Here is a 14,587-nt window from a genome sequence, read left to right on the forward strand (position 1 = left end):
TTTTTTCTGAAGCGGCATTATTTTCGCAGATTTTCCTCTTTCAAGCACCTTACTGCAAGTTGGATAATGGGTAACTATTACCACGAGACAACACTTTTCCACTACGATCTTATTCTGATACACTTACGGTAGACTGACCTGTATAATTTGCACCTGCTACCGCATATTTTTGGCATCTTCTCTCATTTTCTTCTGATCTATATTTACTTTCAAGAGTTGATCTATGGTCCCCAAAGCATCCACGACGAATATGTACGAAAAGGGAGAGACAAACGAGTACATTGAAGATCTCTTCTTCCTTTTCCTTTTTGTTTTTTAATTTAATTCCAAGACGACAGACATGAGACCAAGCATTCAGGTGTGATGTGAAATTTAGTTTGACTTTTTTCATATCGCGGCGCCGGAAGAGGAAGGCTTGTTTAGGGGAGAAGGGGGGAGCATGAGGAGCAATACAATGGGTTTGATCTGTCAGATATTTGAATTAAATAGGAGTTAGATGTTGGATTTAAATTTGATGATTTTACATATATATATATATATATTTCTTGCTCTTCTCTTCCCCATTTTTGGTTGTTAAATTGATGGTGAGATTTATCTTGGTCTTCTTGTGTGTACATACATGATGATCTGAGCATTATATAGATCTTGGTTATATGGGCGGGTAGGTAGTATAAAGAGAGGCCTAAGCGCAGGACCTAAGTCCGCGCCTGTTAGCGAAATTGGTTCTCGGCATGGCGTCGTCATCGTCGTCGCCGTCATCGTCATTTTCTACGGTCTAGGCAGGTATTAAAGCACTACCTACCTAGGCAGCTACGTATCGTACATATCCCGACCTTTTTCTTCCGTCTCTGATTCCGATCGTATCTCGTATCAAGCTATGAGGTTACATTCCTACCTACCTACCTACTACATACCTAGGCAGGCAGGCAGGTAGGCCGAACGGGCCCTCCCTCGTCACGGCAACGCCTGCGCCTCCTCCGGCCCCGTCCCCAGCTTCCGCCGGGCCTGCGCGACAAAGGCCTCGACCATGACGGACGCGACCTTGTCGGCCACGGCGGCGCTGACGGCCGCGTACAGCGGGTTCGCAAACGAGTATTTGATGGTTAGCCGGACGTCGCTCCACTCCTTTTGCTTCTGTGGAGGTGTGGGTGTCACAGTCCATCGGGTTATGAGGCTTTGGAATACCCCGTTGTTTGGGCTGCTGTTGTGTGGTGAGGAGGAGATCTCGGATACGCCGGTCCCGCTCACGGCTTCGACGATCCCGAGGTCCGGGCGGCAGGTTACGCGGCTGGTGTACGTCTCCTCGAAGCCGCCCCAGCCGGCCGTCAGGTCTGCGAGGGTGGGCCAGCGGCGGGGTGCGTTGGCTGTGGTTGGAGTGGGGGTGTTGGTGGGAGGGGACAGAGAATCGGACCACTGCGTCACGCGCGACACTTGGCAGTATGGCAGGAAGCTCGAGTATGAGTCGATGTCGGCGATTAGCTCGTACAGACGCTCGTGGTTGTAGGGGAGTCGTCGCGCGGCGGACAGGAGCTGTGGTTCGGAGGAGGGGAGGCTTATGAAGCTGCGGCGGGGACAGGGTTTGGGCGAAGAGAGGAAGAGGCGGCGCGCGGTTCGTGGGAGGGTGCGTGGTGTTGCCATTGGATTGTGGGTTGTGTGGTTGTATTGCTGGTCGAGGTGGGTTGCGATAGTTATAAGAGAGGGTAACTACCTAGTGGAGGTATTCGGAAAGAATGTGAAGGGTTTTACAACAATGCCTATAAAAAGTCCATTCTACAAATAGTAGTCTATAACTTTTTATATGCCCAAACAATATAAGAGAAGGTGTATTCAAACAACAATAGGTAAACGACGATAAGGTTCTCTGAAGTCGGCGCCGAAATAATATGCGACAAGTGCTAGTGAAGCTTAAAAGCAAAGATCAGCCATAAGCTCCGATTATCGATAATGGATTTCCCATTGCCCCACTTGGGTAACTTTTTTTTTCCTACTAAATACTCTTTTTTTTTTCCTTGCGCTCCTCTCCTTCTCTTTTCTTATTTCTTCCCAACTTCTCAAAGCTCTAGGATTTTTCACTCCGTTCCTAGAATGCTTGGATACAACTATTGTCGGTGACGAAAGCTTGGCCTGGTGAAGGCATTAACTGACAAGCATCGTCTTGTCCTATCTCATAATGGCTGACGCTGCACCTGTTGTTGCGGTGCCATCGCCGGACGAAGAGTTGTTGACGAAAGCTGCGGCGTTGACAGTGCAAGAGGAAGTCTCAACAACTGCGCTGCCTCCCCACCGAAGCCATGATCCGCAGAACAACTTGAAGAGAACCGATCCCTTTCAGTTTGGATCTCGGTACCTTCAAGAAAATGACGATGTCTTCGAGTTCAACGCTTGGGATCATGTGGAGACTGACGACACGTACAAGGAGTACGCAGAGCAGCAGTTTGCCATGCAGCGAGAGTCGCCAGTCTCCGACTTTGATAAACGTGAGTATCTCCCTGTTCTCTTTCTGTTACTTTATTCGGTTTTGTGATGATACCCAACAATGCATAGTTCATCTGAGTTCTATGATGACCAATTACATCAATTTCTTTCGCTCCCATCTGACATACCTTCATTTTATCAACTTCAATATTGTTACTCGCTATCTTGAACATGGTTGCTAACAAACACAAAGATAGGTTTAACTCGGACCCAGCGAAGTGGTGGAATCTTTTCTATAAGAATAACACCGCCAATTTCTTCAAAAATCGCAAGTGGTTACAACAAGAATTCCCCATACTTGACAAGGTTACCGCTGAAGATGCTGGCCCAGTCACCATCCTGGAAGTCGGCGCTGGTGCCGGTAACACTGCGTTCCCCATCCTAGCCAGCAACAAGAACCCCAAGCTGAAAGTGCATGCTTGTGACTTCTCCAAGAAGGCTGTTGAAGTGATGCGTAGCCATGAAGCCTATAACCAGGACTTCATGCAAGCCGATGTGTGGGATGCCGCTAGCGACGAGCTCCCTCCGGGACTGGAAGAGAGCAGCGTAGATGTCGTTCTCATGGTCTTCATATTCTCGGCCCTGTCTCCGAGGCAGTGGGAGCAGGCTGTCCGAAATATATATCGAGTACTCAAGCCAGGTGGTGAGGTTTGCTTCCGCGACTATGGCAGAGGTGATCTAGCACAGGTTCGGTTCAAGAAAGGTCGGTATCTGGAAGAGAACTTCTACATTAGGGGTGACGGCACACGAGTGTACTTCTTCGAGAAGGATGAACTCGCTGAGATATGGACCGGTGTAACTGCGGTTCCCCAAGATGGGACAGAAGCTGATGAAACTAAAGAGTCAATAGAGTCAAAGTTGGCGAAAGAGTCGCTCTTTGAGGTTGAGGAGCTGGGAGTGGATAGAAGAATGCTCGTCAATAGGGCAAAACGGCTTAAAATGTATCGTTGCTGGTTACAGGGCCGCTTTAGAAAGAAATAGATGATCTTTGCCATGCTTGAATCTCTGCTAGAATGTGATGCTGTGACGTATTCTAATCTACCTGGTAGGCTTGCTATGTATGATATGATAAAAGTAATACAATAAGTAGCCAGTTAGTAGGTATGCCGTACTTGACATGTCCCAACGAAGACTCCCTACGCCCCTACGCACCCAAGGTCTCTACCAACCTCTGCCGCTCATCAGCCCCAAACCCTATGCTATCCAGGTACCCCACAATACCACCATACCTATCGTCAAGGTGCTTCTCCAGCTTCGCCGCAAAACCCGGCACGGTGTCGGCCCAGTGGTCGGGCAGCCCGATCTCGCGATACTCGCGCACGCGCAGCGGCCGCTCGGCGTCCAGCCCGGCCTGCGAGAGCTGGTAGTCGTACGCGATGGCGCTCGTGGGCACGCCGAGGGCCAGGAGGATCAGGGCGATGATTATGCCGGTCCGGTCTTTGCCGTGCGTGCAGTGCACGAGGGTCGCGGGGGGGTAGGAGGGGGGGAGGGTGGTGCGGAGGGCCTAGATGGATGGGGAGGGGAGGTTAGAATGGGGGTGGGGTATGGTGCGGTGGGGGTATAGGTATGGCGTGTTTGAGAGGGGTGTTAAGGGGAGAGGGGAGGTAGAGGAGAAAGGGGATAAGGGGGACGGGGAAGGGGGGACGGGGAAGGGGGAGAGAAGCAAAAAGGGAAACGTACCTCGGCGACTTCGGCGCCGGATTCATCTATAGCGACCAAGGCCATGCCGAGTAATCCCATCGGCTGCATGACGGCGCGGCCCATCAGGCTGGTGGCTTGGATGCGGTAGCCGAGGAAGAATAGGACGAGGAGTTTGCTGTATGTAGTAAAAGCACCTTGTCAGCTCGCGTAGGTATCTAGATAGGTATCTAGGCGTGTACCGGGATGGGACGAGATGAGAAAAACTCACATGTAGTTCCACCAGGACAGCTGGCGCAGCAGGCGCCGCTCGAAGCGCCGCCCCGTCACGATCACCTCGCGGTACCGCAAGTCGGGGATCTGGACGGGCGAGTCGGCGGCATTGGCGGTGAGGCCTCGCTTCTGCGCTTGGTGCAGGTGCTCTGTTCTGTTGGCGGGGATGGGCTTGTTAGTGCTGCGAATATGACAACGAGGCGTTGTCGTATGAGAGTGAGTGCCTACTTGGTCCGCAGATCCAGCACTGTCTTGATGCCCAGCTCATCTCTCAGCTTCTGCCGGTCTGCCGCGGAGGCATCGTCTGTTTTGGGTGATGGGGGGGTGAGGTTAGCGCGTGGGCTTTGCGAGATGGTATAGTTTTCCAATCTAAGGCGAATGGTGTCTCACCTGGACGCGCAGAACGATATAACACGCCTTCCTGAAGTAACCTATTCCCAAATTTTTTTTAGAAGGGTTGTTTGAAATATGGCTGTCTGGGTGGCTTACTTTTGGCCAAGATAGTCGTTCACCGTCTTTCCGACGTCTCGGAAGTTGAGGATGTTGTCGAATGTGACTGACATGTTTTACCTAGCGATAGTTGGGTGTTGTGTGTTACCGGTATGTATGTAGGTTAGATATTTTAGGTATGATATTCAAAAAGTTGTGATTGAAAAATAAGAATCATGATCATGATCAGCAAAGCAAAGGACTTGGACTTGCTGTGCCTCTTAGTCCCGCGTTACGGACGGGTCTCTTCCAAGGTTTTAGTTTCTGTTTACTTCCCTATTTGAGTATTCAACCCACCTCACCATTCTGACGTATCACTATTAAACCCGTTTCCAAAAAGACTTCTCAACGATCAAAATTTAGCAGTCATGGTCATAGATGAAAATGCATTGTCAAGCATTTCGCATTCAACTGTCTTCTACAAAGTCAACGTTGTCGTGATGGCGAAACGTCGTTGCGTACCTAGTAGGGATCTCTTAACTTAGACGTCTACTTGAAGGCTGTCGCATCATGAATAAGGACAATAGCCATATCGTAGGTGTATACTGAAGGACATCGTATCATCGGTAGGTATTACCTAGTAAAATCGCCAATATCATTCTAAGATGCTATACATCGACGCTCTATCTACATGCCCCTTAGTTTTCGAGGGAAGACAACCCTATCTATCAATATTAGTGCCCCCATTCCCATTCTCACACATGCCTACACACTCTATCTCTCTCATGCAGAAATTTATCCCCGCCGCCCCGGCCGCGGTTCCTCCCGTGTTCAGATGACGGGCTGGCTGAGACGAGACACCGAGTCTCTACTTCCCTCAAGAAGAAACATGGAAAGATGACGAGGGAAGGAAGCATCAAACTAGCTATGGCAACTAGCGGTTAGCACACATAACAGCCCTCCCCCAAGCGCCATACCAGGTATCGGCCGTGGAAGTCTGCAAGCCATGCGTATACTTACTCATGTAGTACAAGCCCCCAAAGCGCTGTCTCAAGGCACTTGACTTCCGTGTACCTCCTGAGGTAGGTCTCAATCCCGGCCCGTCGACCTACGGGGTTTCCCGTGGGTGGCAGTCGCGCTTGCGTATCTGGGTGGGTAAGTAGATAGGTATATGCAGTACCCTACATACCTAGGTTATAATAGGTAGCTAGACACGCATGGATTTGCCTACCTAGGTACCTAGGTTAGTATCTAAATACCTACTGGCCTACCCACCGAGTAAGTATCCACAGATCGAGGAACTCCCTTACCTCAATACCTACCTACATATCTGCCCACGTATCAACCTACCCACACACAGCAGTGATAATACCCTCCAAACACAAATCTGATGTCAGCGGCCGACCCCCCTATCTCGATGCTCGACGATGGGATTCACCGTAACTACCCACCCCATATATCCATGTATCCCACTCATTGGTGCCCGCCGCAGAAGCAGGCTTGAGGCTAGACAGAGCTAAATGCTGGGTTATATTGTTTCACACCCAATATCAATGCCTTTTTCTTTTCTTGTTTTCTTTTGGATGTGGGGAAAGGGGGGGAGGGGAGGTGAGGGATGAAGCAAGCACAGAAAGGAGGGGAAGATATGTAGGCAATTGTTGTTTATATTAGCTGCGCATTACACGACATATATGTGTGTATGCAAGTTTGTGTATCTATGCATGTATGTTTCAGTAGCTAGCTAGCTACATAGGTAGTCGGCCCCAGTTCCACGCATGGGAAGGCCGGGCCTGAAGAGGGGTCGGGAATCGGGGATCGGGGTGTGGAATCGCCACATAAGATATTACATACCTACCTACGTATGTACGTTATACCGGCACCCGGATGGGCTTTTGGTGGCTGTAATTAATGTCACTACGCATTGGGGGTCCGTCTGTGGCGGTAATGTAGATAGGTAGAGGTGAGAGGAGTATGCCGGACCTATGTCAACTTAATGGTGATGAGGATGGTGGAGATGGTGGGGATGGGGTTTTCGTACGTAGGAGCTCATCCGTGGCTCGTAGCCGTTGCAAGGCAATATACAGGATATCGTGAGCACATACGGTTAATAGGAGGAAAATGCGGATGAGCTGATAAATATGCTCTATGTAGGTAGGCAGGTAGGCAGGTAGGCAAGGTAAGCAAGTAAGTTGTGTAGCTGGGAGGAGCAGAATGTGGTGGTATAATCATATATGTAGGTAATCAAATGTTGCGTAACTATTTCAATATACAAGCGTGTATCACCCTCCTTAGCAACGCGAAAACATATGCACACAGATAGAATCGGTCGGTAACTTAACGCACTTTATTTGGTAGACCTCCATTCTTATGTTCCAAGCCTGGGTCATGATAGTACTATCTTCCAGCACTGCTACATAGCTACCTAGATACCTATCTACTTGGTGAGTAAGCCTGTAATACCCCTTTACTGCAGCACCTTGTCCTTAGCCTTCTGGATCATGTGGTAGTACTCCTGCATCTCCAGCGCCGCTTTAGGCTCCTTGTCACTCTTGTAACCACCCTTTCCATGGCCGTCGAAGTGGAGTTTCCAGGCTATCGAGGAGTTAGCTATTATGTCACTAGAGAAAAGAGGGTGTGCAGGTGGGATACGTACTACTAGCGTCGAAGCAGAGATATGACCAGCTGTCGTTCAGATAGGCCTTCTCGGCGCCGACGTGAATCGTCTTGACCTGGCCCATTTGGCCAGGTGCTGGGCGCAGACCCTTTAGATCGGCCGCGAGCTTGACGAGCCCGCTGATGAAGGCGCGTGCTACTTCCGTGCCTAGACACTCGTGCTGTCCGTAGCTGTGGGCCGTGATGTAGTCCTGCTTGCGCTTCGGGTCGAACTTGTCCGCGTTGGGGACATCAGACCCGTTGCGTCCGGCCTCGCCCTTTTGAATGGTAAATGGGATTAGCGGCCTTTGTGTGTAAAATGATGAGGAATGGGAGAAAGCTTACGAGCATCATGACCACAAGGTTACCGGGCTGAATCTTCTTGCCCTCAAATTCGGCCGGCTTCGTCGCAACACGCACGTTGCGCTGCGTGGTTGTGAGGCGCTGGGCCTCAATGACGTAGGCGTGGATTCCATCATCGTCACCCTTCTGCGCCATGGACTGGATCTCTGCCCAGATGGACGCGTTCTCGGGACGGAGGAAGAACTCCAGAATTTCGTAGAACTAAAAGAATAGAAATAAAGAAATTAGCACCACGTACACATAATTACAAAACCCTTTCAAAAAAAGGAGTGTACACTTCTAGACACGTATTAGAGAGTTAGGTATGTAGATACTGACCGATGTTACAGGCACACCAATGGCACCAAAGGCCGTGAGCCACAGCATATCAACGACTGTCTCGGGCTTACCGCCCTGCGCCAGAAGCTGCTCGACGAGTTTATAGCCGCAAGAACGTAGAGAACCATCCTTGAGGCTACCCTTCCGGGTGACAAGGTTAGATAAGGTGGAAGCGACGCCGAGGCCGAATCCACGACTAATGGAGACCTCATCAACGAGCTTCCGAGTAGAGTCAATCATGACTTTGGCACCCTCCTGCGCGCGGCGGCGACGAGTCCATGCCTGGGCTGGGTCGTTGTTGTTGACTCCCCAAATACGGATATCCAGGAGAGATCGGTAAAGATCGGTATGGCTGAGGGTACCATTGGGGTTTTCGTCAGTCTTCATATCGAAGTAGAAGAGATCAGCGAGAAGCTGTGCGTTGAGTGGGATAGCAACGTCGCGAATAAGGTCGATCTGGTTGAGACCCTCCTTGAACATAAACGACTCTTTCTGGATCAGCTTCGAGCCCACGCGTTCGACGAACTCGTGTACTGCCTTGTGCATGTTGGGCACCTTGTTCATTGCCTTGAGCATGTTGGCACGGTCGGCCTCGTTCCGGGGTGCGTCGCCCGCCAGCATGTACCAGCCAAGGTCCTTCTTTCCGGGGAACAAGGCATTCATGGCCGGAAGCCAGGGCACGACAAACTCCGTGTGGTGACTAAGGACTTCCTTGATGGATGCACTTGAAAATAGAATAACGGACTGCCTAGGCGGTTGTGGATCGTCCAAGGTGTACTGGTCAATAGTACCCAGTTCTTTGGCAATTGCCGTATTGGCCTTCTTCGTGTAAAAGGGCTGCATGACAGCTACTGAGTTATAAGGGAACCAACCAGGAAGACCTCGCTGAATGAGTTTATCTGCAATAACATCAGTCATTGTACTTTACTGAGTACCTATAGAAACTAGGTAAGAAGCCACTTACACAACATCGACCCTCCTAGGTTCTTATAGTCCTGTTGCACTTCGTTGTAGCCCCAGCTGGTCAAGTTCGAGACGGTATAGTCGAGAGTGTTGAACCTATCGGAGCGGACGAGAGTGACGGCGTCAGATAGCACAGCACGGCCCACCGAGTACGTCGGCTGGATTCCACAGCCCGTGTTGCGGACAGGTTTGGCATCTTCGATCATGAGACCCGGGTAGAGTTCGACCATGTCAGGATCTGTGTATAGCTTCTCGAGGATGTTGGCGATCTCCGGATCCGAGTTGATTTCGCTAAATTTGTCGTATCTCTTGAGTCCGAAGAACTCGCGGAACTCGTTCAGCGAAGCGACCTGCCATTTGCGACCCTGCAATATTCCTAGGGTCTCGACAACTTTGAGGGCCTTTGGTATTGTACGTGCGCCAAAGACACCAGCGGGATCCTCCATAGCCTCCTTGAGGATCCGTACGAGGTCCTCATCCTTGAACGTTCCGTCCCCTTGGCGCTCTATGCCGTCAAATGTGCGAAGACTAGGGTCCTGAGGGATCTTCTTTTCAAATTCCACTAAGGCTTGACCCAGCTCATTCAAGCTCACATTCTCCAAGTCTTCCACCGCGTGCTTTGGAAAGAGCTTATGGAAGAATTCGTTCATCCAACGTTCGTCCTTGCGGCTAATACACGAGTGGAATCGGTATAGTAGATTAAACTCTACACTTACTTGATTCCCAACTCCCCGCGGCGCACCCTCACCATCGAATTGCTTGTCGATTTGGACACGAGGGTCCAGTGTCCAGTTACTCTTGGAGTGATGTGTGTTGGTGATGGCTCGTAGGTAGTCATGCAAGCTGATATTGATGTATAGCCCACCAGTGATCAAGCGAGCCGTATTGAAGAGGTCGTGATCCTGCTTAGCAACGGCACGAGCCTTTTCCTCTGGAGTAGGATTTAGCCCACAGTCTAGCGTAAAGCGCCCATTCTCGTTGATCTGCAGCAAGATGTCTGCTACATAGTTATGGAAACGGTTGTACATAACAAGCATGACATTAACCCCTGCAGGCTGGCCAAGCAATCGCTTCTCATGGAAGGTATCAGGCTTTAGCTTGCCCTCCTTCATGGTACGGACCTCCAGCTGATCCTTGAGAGAAGAGCCGTAAAGGGGGGCCAGGTCGAGATATGACGAAGTATCTGACTTATTCATGTCCGTACGGTTTGTACGGAAGATGTCGTGGATGATGATGGCCGCGTGATAGTAGAACATGGATGAGATACCTGCTGGGCTCTCTTTGAAGTGTTTGTCATCGCGGGCCATCAAAAGGTCAAAAAGTAAACCTGCATCAGGCTTGACGCCCGCCAAGCGCTTTGTTGTCCTCACCGTCTTCGCGTAAGGGGCCCCAGCCCTCCCCAAGTTAGGCTGGATGGGGTTGTTATAACTCCCATCCGGTGTTCGATAGTGATGAAGACCATCTGGGGCTTGTGGTATATGCTCACGCAGGGTAATGTCGCTGTCCGGGGCCTTGAACTCGATCGCGTCGTAGGGCTTGGGTGCCACATTATGTGGTCCAGTTGACTCCGAAGAGTCAACCACCTCGTACCTCACGTCACCTCCAACATAGCACAAGGGTGGATGTTGAAGGTTATCCCAAAGCGTATCAATGAGCTTGTTGGTAAGCTGAACTCTAGCCTTTGACGTAGAAGGAAGGGAGGTAAGGATCCCAATCAAGAGCTCAGTGTTACTATGACAGGCAGTTAGATATGTCGTTCGTTGAGTTCTATAAGATCCACCTTACCCCTTCTTATCGTCAAGAGGTTGCCCCTTTTGTAGTAGTTCCTTGATGAGGCCCACGAGCTCGGGAAGAGTTGTCTGGTTCGCAAGACCAGCACAGTCTTTCAAGAGATCTTGCGCGATCTTGGCAGGATCAGAAAAGAAATTGGCAGAGTCTTTTTCCACATCTCCGTAAGCCTCGCCGGCCTGAAACTTCTCTTCGGAGGGCATAGTTAATTCCAGAATACGAACTTCTCTTTGCTGAAAATGAGACAGAGCATAGAGACATGGGAATATAGACGCGCCACTGACCGGCACTACCTTCCTACACCTCATATATATGAGATATACAGCTAACCACCTACCTACGGCATACACTCATCTTTGTCAACCCATTCTACCGAAAAACCACGCACCCCCTCATCCCCCTCATTCCTGTTCCCAGGTCCATGACGTGAAGCACATAGTCAATATCCGCAATGCGAGCCTGAGCCGTGCGTTGAAGCATTCCGGCCCAGTCTATATGGTTCAGCCGTTACGAAGGAAAAGCCACCGAGGAGAAAGAGGAGCTGAGATGCTGCGTAACAAAGTCCAATTCTTCGTCGATAACCAATTGAGCAGTCATGATAGGCTCAGTAACATCCACTTTGGAGTCGGGGTTCAAGCAATAGGCGCGCCACACCGGATGAGGTTGTAGATATCAGCCGCCAAGAGCGGACTCAAAATTTATTGTTTTGATGTAAGCGGGCCGCTCCCGGTCATCTAAACAGTTGTGACGAGGTCATAACGTTCTTCATTATTGGTGGATGATACCTACCCCAGAAACTAGAATATATCCATGGTCTGAGATCCCCGTATGTGTCATACGTTGCATCACATCCTATAATACACATAAGCATGCACGTCGTATGTAATCGGATGCATATAGAGTGGCTTTTTTCGTAATAGCTGGCAAGACTGCCGAGCTTGTCATGTCCGATGAAATGCAAGCCACCGCAGCTTGTTCTACACTAGCTAGAAGACTAGTAGAAGATGGAGACGAAGTCACACGATGAGTGGCGACCTTGAAACCTGAGATTGACAGAAAAAGTAGAAACACAGGCGACACAGCCCGGGTACCGCCTCTGTACCTCGCCGTGTCTTTATCGGTACTATAAGTCGGTGTACACCTATCTGAACACAAATGTCGATCGGGGCGCCATTGATACCTTGGCGTTGGCAGCAAAAAGCAATAGACGGAACGAGGATCAAAGTAGCTGATCAAATAGAGTCAGCTCACCTCATTTTATTGAGCGCGTGCAACGGCGTTGATAAGATTTCAGTGAAAAGGAACATGTGTATGTAGGGATGGGGGGTAGGTGACCGCGTGTGAAACAAATGATAAATGAAGCTTGTGAGCCCTTGGAATGTCGTGAAAGATATCTCCTCGGTCTGGCCGGACTTGCTCCTTGACTTGTAATATCTAAATATCCTCCAACTCTCTCGAAGCGCATAGTTACCATCCAGTCTTGCTGGCAATACGCCGTCCGTTCGAGAGCGAGGAAGCAGCATGGCTACTCATGCTAATGAGGGCTCCAGCCAACCTCGAGAACCTAAGAAGCTCGTACTGTGCTTCGATGGCACCGGCAATGCGTACACCGGGTCAAATTCTGATACCAACGTGGTCAAGATCTTGAACAAGCTGGATCGTCAAGACCCTCAACAGTATCATTATTATCAGAGTGAGTTTTTCTTTGCTCTTCTCATATTTTTGTTGCTTACGAAGAAACTAGCCGGCATCGGTACCTATGATATCGATGAGAAATCTGTCAATAAGACCTTGTTTGGTCAGTTAAAGAGTTCTATTTCTCAGACCATCGACCAGGGAATTGGCACGACGTTCGACGCTCACGTCATGGCTGGATATCGATTTTTGATGCGATACTATGACCGTGTAAGCAATCCTTTCCAAGACCGGATGGCAATTATTGCTTACCTATGATGCTCAGGGGGACAAGATCTACATGTTTGGATTTAGTCGTGGCGCATTCACGGCGAAGTTCCTAGCACGCATGGTCAATACCGTAGGACTGCTCTGCAAGGGGAATGAGGAAATGGTATCCTTCGCATACCGCCTCTACCAGCGCTATTTAGCCGGAGAGACTGATAATTTCAATCTTGCGCACCCCAAGCATGGCAAGAAGGATAAGAAAGATAAGAAGGAAAAGAAGAAGAATAAGATTGCCAAGGCCAGTACAGGCACAGACATAGGTGAGGCGGAGCCGGTGCTCAACAATCAAGATGAAGAGCATCATGATGACCATGATGATCACGACGAACACCACGGCCATAAGTACAAGCGAGCACGGGATGAGGTTACCGCTTTCAGCAATACCTTTTGCCGGAAGGAGAGAATAGAGCTGCCATGCGGGAAGACTGAAGAGGTTAACATTAAGGTGTATTTCCTCGGCATCTGGGACTGCGTGAACTCGGTCGCAATCTTGGAGAGCAAGGCGCCTATGCCAGTGCCAGTAAAAGGCACTGCACATTACGTCCGACACGCCGTCGCAGTCGATGAGCGCCGTGTCAAATTCAAGGCCGCACTCCTCGCACAGGACATCCGGGACACAAGCCATGGCCACGAGGATATTAAAGAGGTCTGGTTCCCGGGCTGCCACGGCGACGTTGGTGGTGGTTGGCCAGCCTCAGCAGAACACCCTCTTGATAATGGCCAAAAAATGACCATCTGGGAGCGTATCAAGAATTTCTGGACGACGCGAAAATCCAAGGATCCTAGCGCGGACATTAAGTCTGATCCCTTCCAGATGAGCGATATTCCCTTAGCCTGGATGATTCGTGAAGTCGAACTTGTAGGCCAAATAGACACGTCGGCGGCAGTCAAGTGGAGTGATAGTGTGAAAGGATTCAAGAAGCGCTTTAACAAAAAAAAGGAGCAGGCATTGAAGGGATATATGCACGACTCGCTCCTTTTTGGCCACGGAACAGGATTTTTCACCGTACTGCTCTGGAAATTTATGGGTAAGCATACATCTTACACATCTTTACAAACCTATGATTGACTTTCATCAATGCTAACTCGAGTAGAATGGCTTCCGATCATCACACGTTGGGAGCTTAATCACAAACGCAACGAGTGGGAGAATATCCGCTTCCCACTCAACGCGGGTTCCACGCGTGATATCCCACAAGACGCTGTCCTACACGAATCGCTGGTCTGGCGTTTGAGCAACAATGCTACCTACCAGCCAAGGAACAATCATGGCGATAGGCTACCACCGTGCCTAAAGCATCAAGATCGTCTTGGCAATTTTGAGCCTGTATTTGAGATCGACGGAGGAGAGATGAATCCAGATCACAAAACTTATAGGTTTGCGAATCAGGCTGCTAGCAACCCTGCTCCGACATCGAGCAGCCCTGAAGCAGTGCAAGAAGCCGAAAATGGATCCAACTCACAAAAGTGAGATGAAGTTTTTTTTGTGTGAAATGTAACGTAGGTAGCTAATAGGTAAGTATGGATGTGATGGGATGAGCTACGGATGGGTGTGGAAAGATATGAACCGGTTGATTTTCGGTGTGTAGCTGTAGCAGTTACTAGTAGCAGTAATAGCAAAAGTTCAATGTTGTGTGGGAGACTTTATCGATACATAATATAACGGTGATTAAATTCAATGTTACTTCAAGCTCAATGTTGTACGTGTAGTTACATGTAATTTGCA

General features: G+C 49.7%; 5 protein-coding genes across 5 annotated transcripts; 2 read left to right on the forward strand and 3 right to left on the reverse strand.

Moving 5' to 3' along the window:
* Positions 1 to 800: 800 nt before the first annotated feature.
* GGS25DRAFT_489923 (uncharacterized protein) lies at positions 801 to 1,890 on the reverse strand. Its single transcript, XM_049260945.1, has one exon. It carries the CDS (start codon positions 1,636 to 1,638, stop codon positions 955 to 957), a length of 684 nt encoding a protein of 227 aa, XP_049116509.1. The 5' UTR covers positions 1,639 to 1,890; the 3' UTR covers positions 801 to 954.
* Positions 1,891 to 1,974: 84 nt separating this feature from the next.
* GGS25DRAFT_489927 (methyltransferase) lies at positions 1,975 to 3,471 on the forward strand. The gene is made up of 2 exons (XM_049260946.1): positions 1,975 to 2,477; positions 2,669 to 3,471. Exons 1-2 carry the CDS (start codon positions 2,171 to 2,173, stop codon positions 3,454 to 3,456), a joined length of 1,095 nt encoding a protein of 364 aa, XP_049116510.1. The 5' UTR covers positions 1,975 to 2,170; the 3' UTR covers positions 3,457 to 3,471.
* Positions 3,458 to 5,490, reverse strand: GGS25DRAFT_489932 (tyrosine/serine protein phosphatase). The gene is made up of 6 exons (XM_049260947.1): positions 4,876 to 5,490; positions 4,777 to 4,817; positions 4,615 to 4,690; positions 4,385 to 4,540; positions 4,156 to 4,291; positions 3,458 to 3,979 (listed from the first exon to the last, which is right to left on the reverse strand). Exons 1-6 carry the CDS (start codon positions 4,947 to 4,949, stop codon positions 3,620 to 3,622), a joined length of 843 nt encoding a protein of 280 aa, XP_049116511.1. The 5' UTR covers positions 4,950 to 5,490; the 3' UTR covers positions 3,458 to 3,619.
* Positions 5,491 to 7,279: 1,789 nt separating this feature from the next.
* On the reverse strand, positions 7,280 to 11,102 carry GGS25DRAFT_521541 (heme peroxidase; the record flags this gene model as incomplete). Its single annotated transcript, XM_049264078.1, has 6 exons — positions 7,280 to 7,407; positions 7,469 to 7,745; positions 7,813 to 8,031; positions 8,149 to 9,047; positions 9,113 to 10,842; positions 10,897 to 11,102. The coding sequence occupies 6 exons, from the start codon at positions 11,100 to 11,102 to the stop codon at positions 7,280 to 7,282; spliced, it is 3,459 nt and encodes a 1,152-aa protein (XP_049116512.1).
* Positions 11,103 to 12,318: 1,216 nt separating this feature from the next.
* On the forward strand, positions 12,319 to 14,504 carry GGS25DRAFT_272876 (uncharacterized protein). Its single transcript, XM_049257399.1, has 3 exons — positions 12,319 to 12,804; positions 12,860 to 13,889; positions 13,956 to 14,504. The coding sequence occupies exons 1-3, from the start codon at positions 12,421 to 12,423 to the stop codon at positions 14,330 to 14,332; spliced, it is 1,791 nt and encodes a 596-aa protein (XP_049116513.1). The 5' UTR covers positions 12,319 to 12,420; the 3' UTR covers positions 14,333 to 14,504.
* The last annotated feature ends 83 nt before the right edge of the window (positions 14,505 to 14,587 follow it).

The sequence above is a fragment of the Hypoxylon fragiforme genome, assembly GCF_022984875.1.
Source record: "Hypoxylon fragiforme strain CBS 206.31 chromosome Unknown GGS25scaffold_5, whole genome shotgun sequence".
Classification (NCBI taxonomy): domain Eukaryota; kingdom Fungi; phylum Ascomycota; class Sordariomycetes; order Xylariales; family Hypoxylaceae; genus Hypoxylon; species Hypoxylon fragiforme.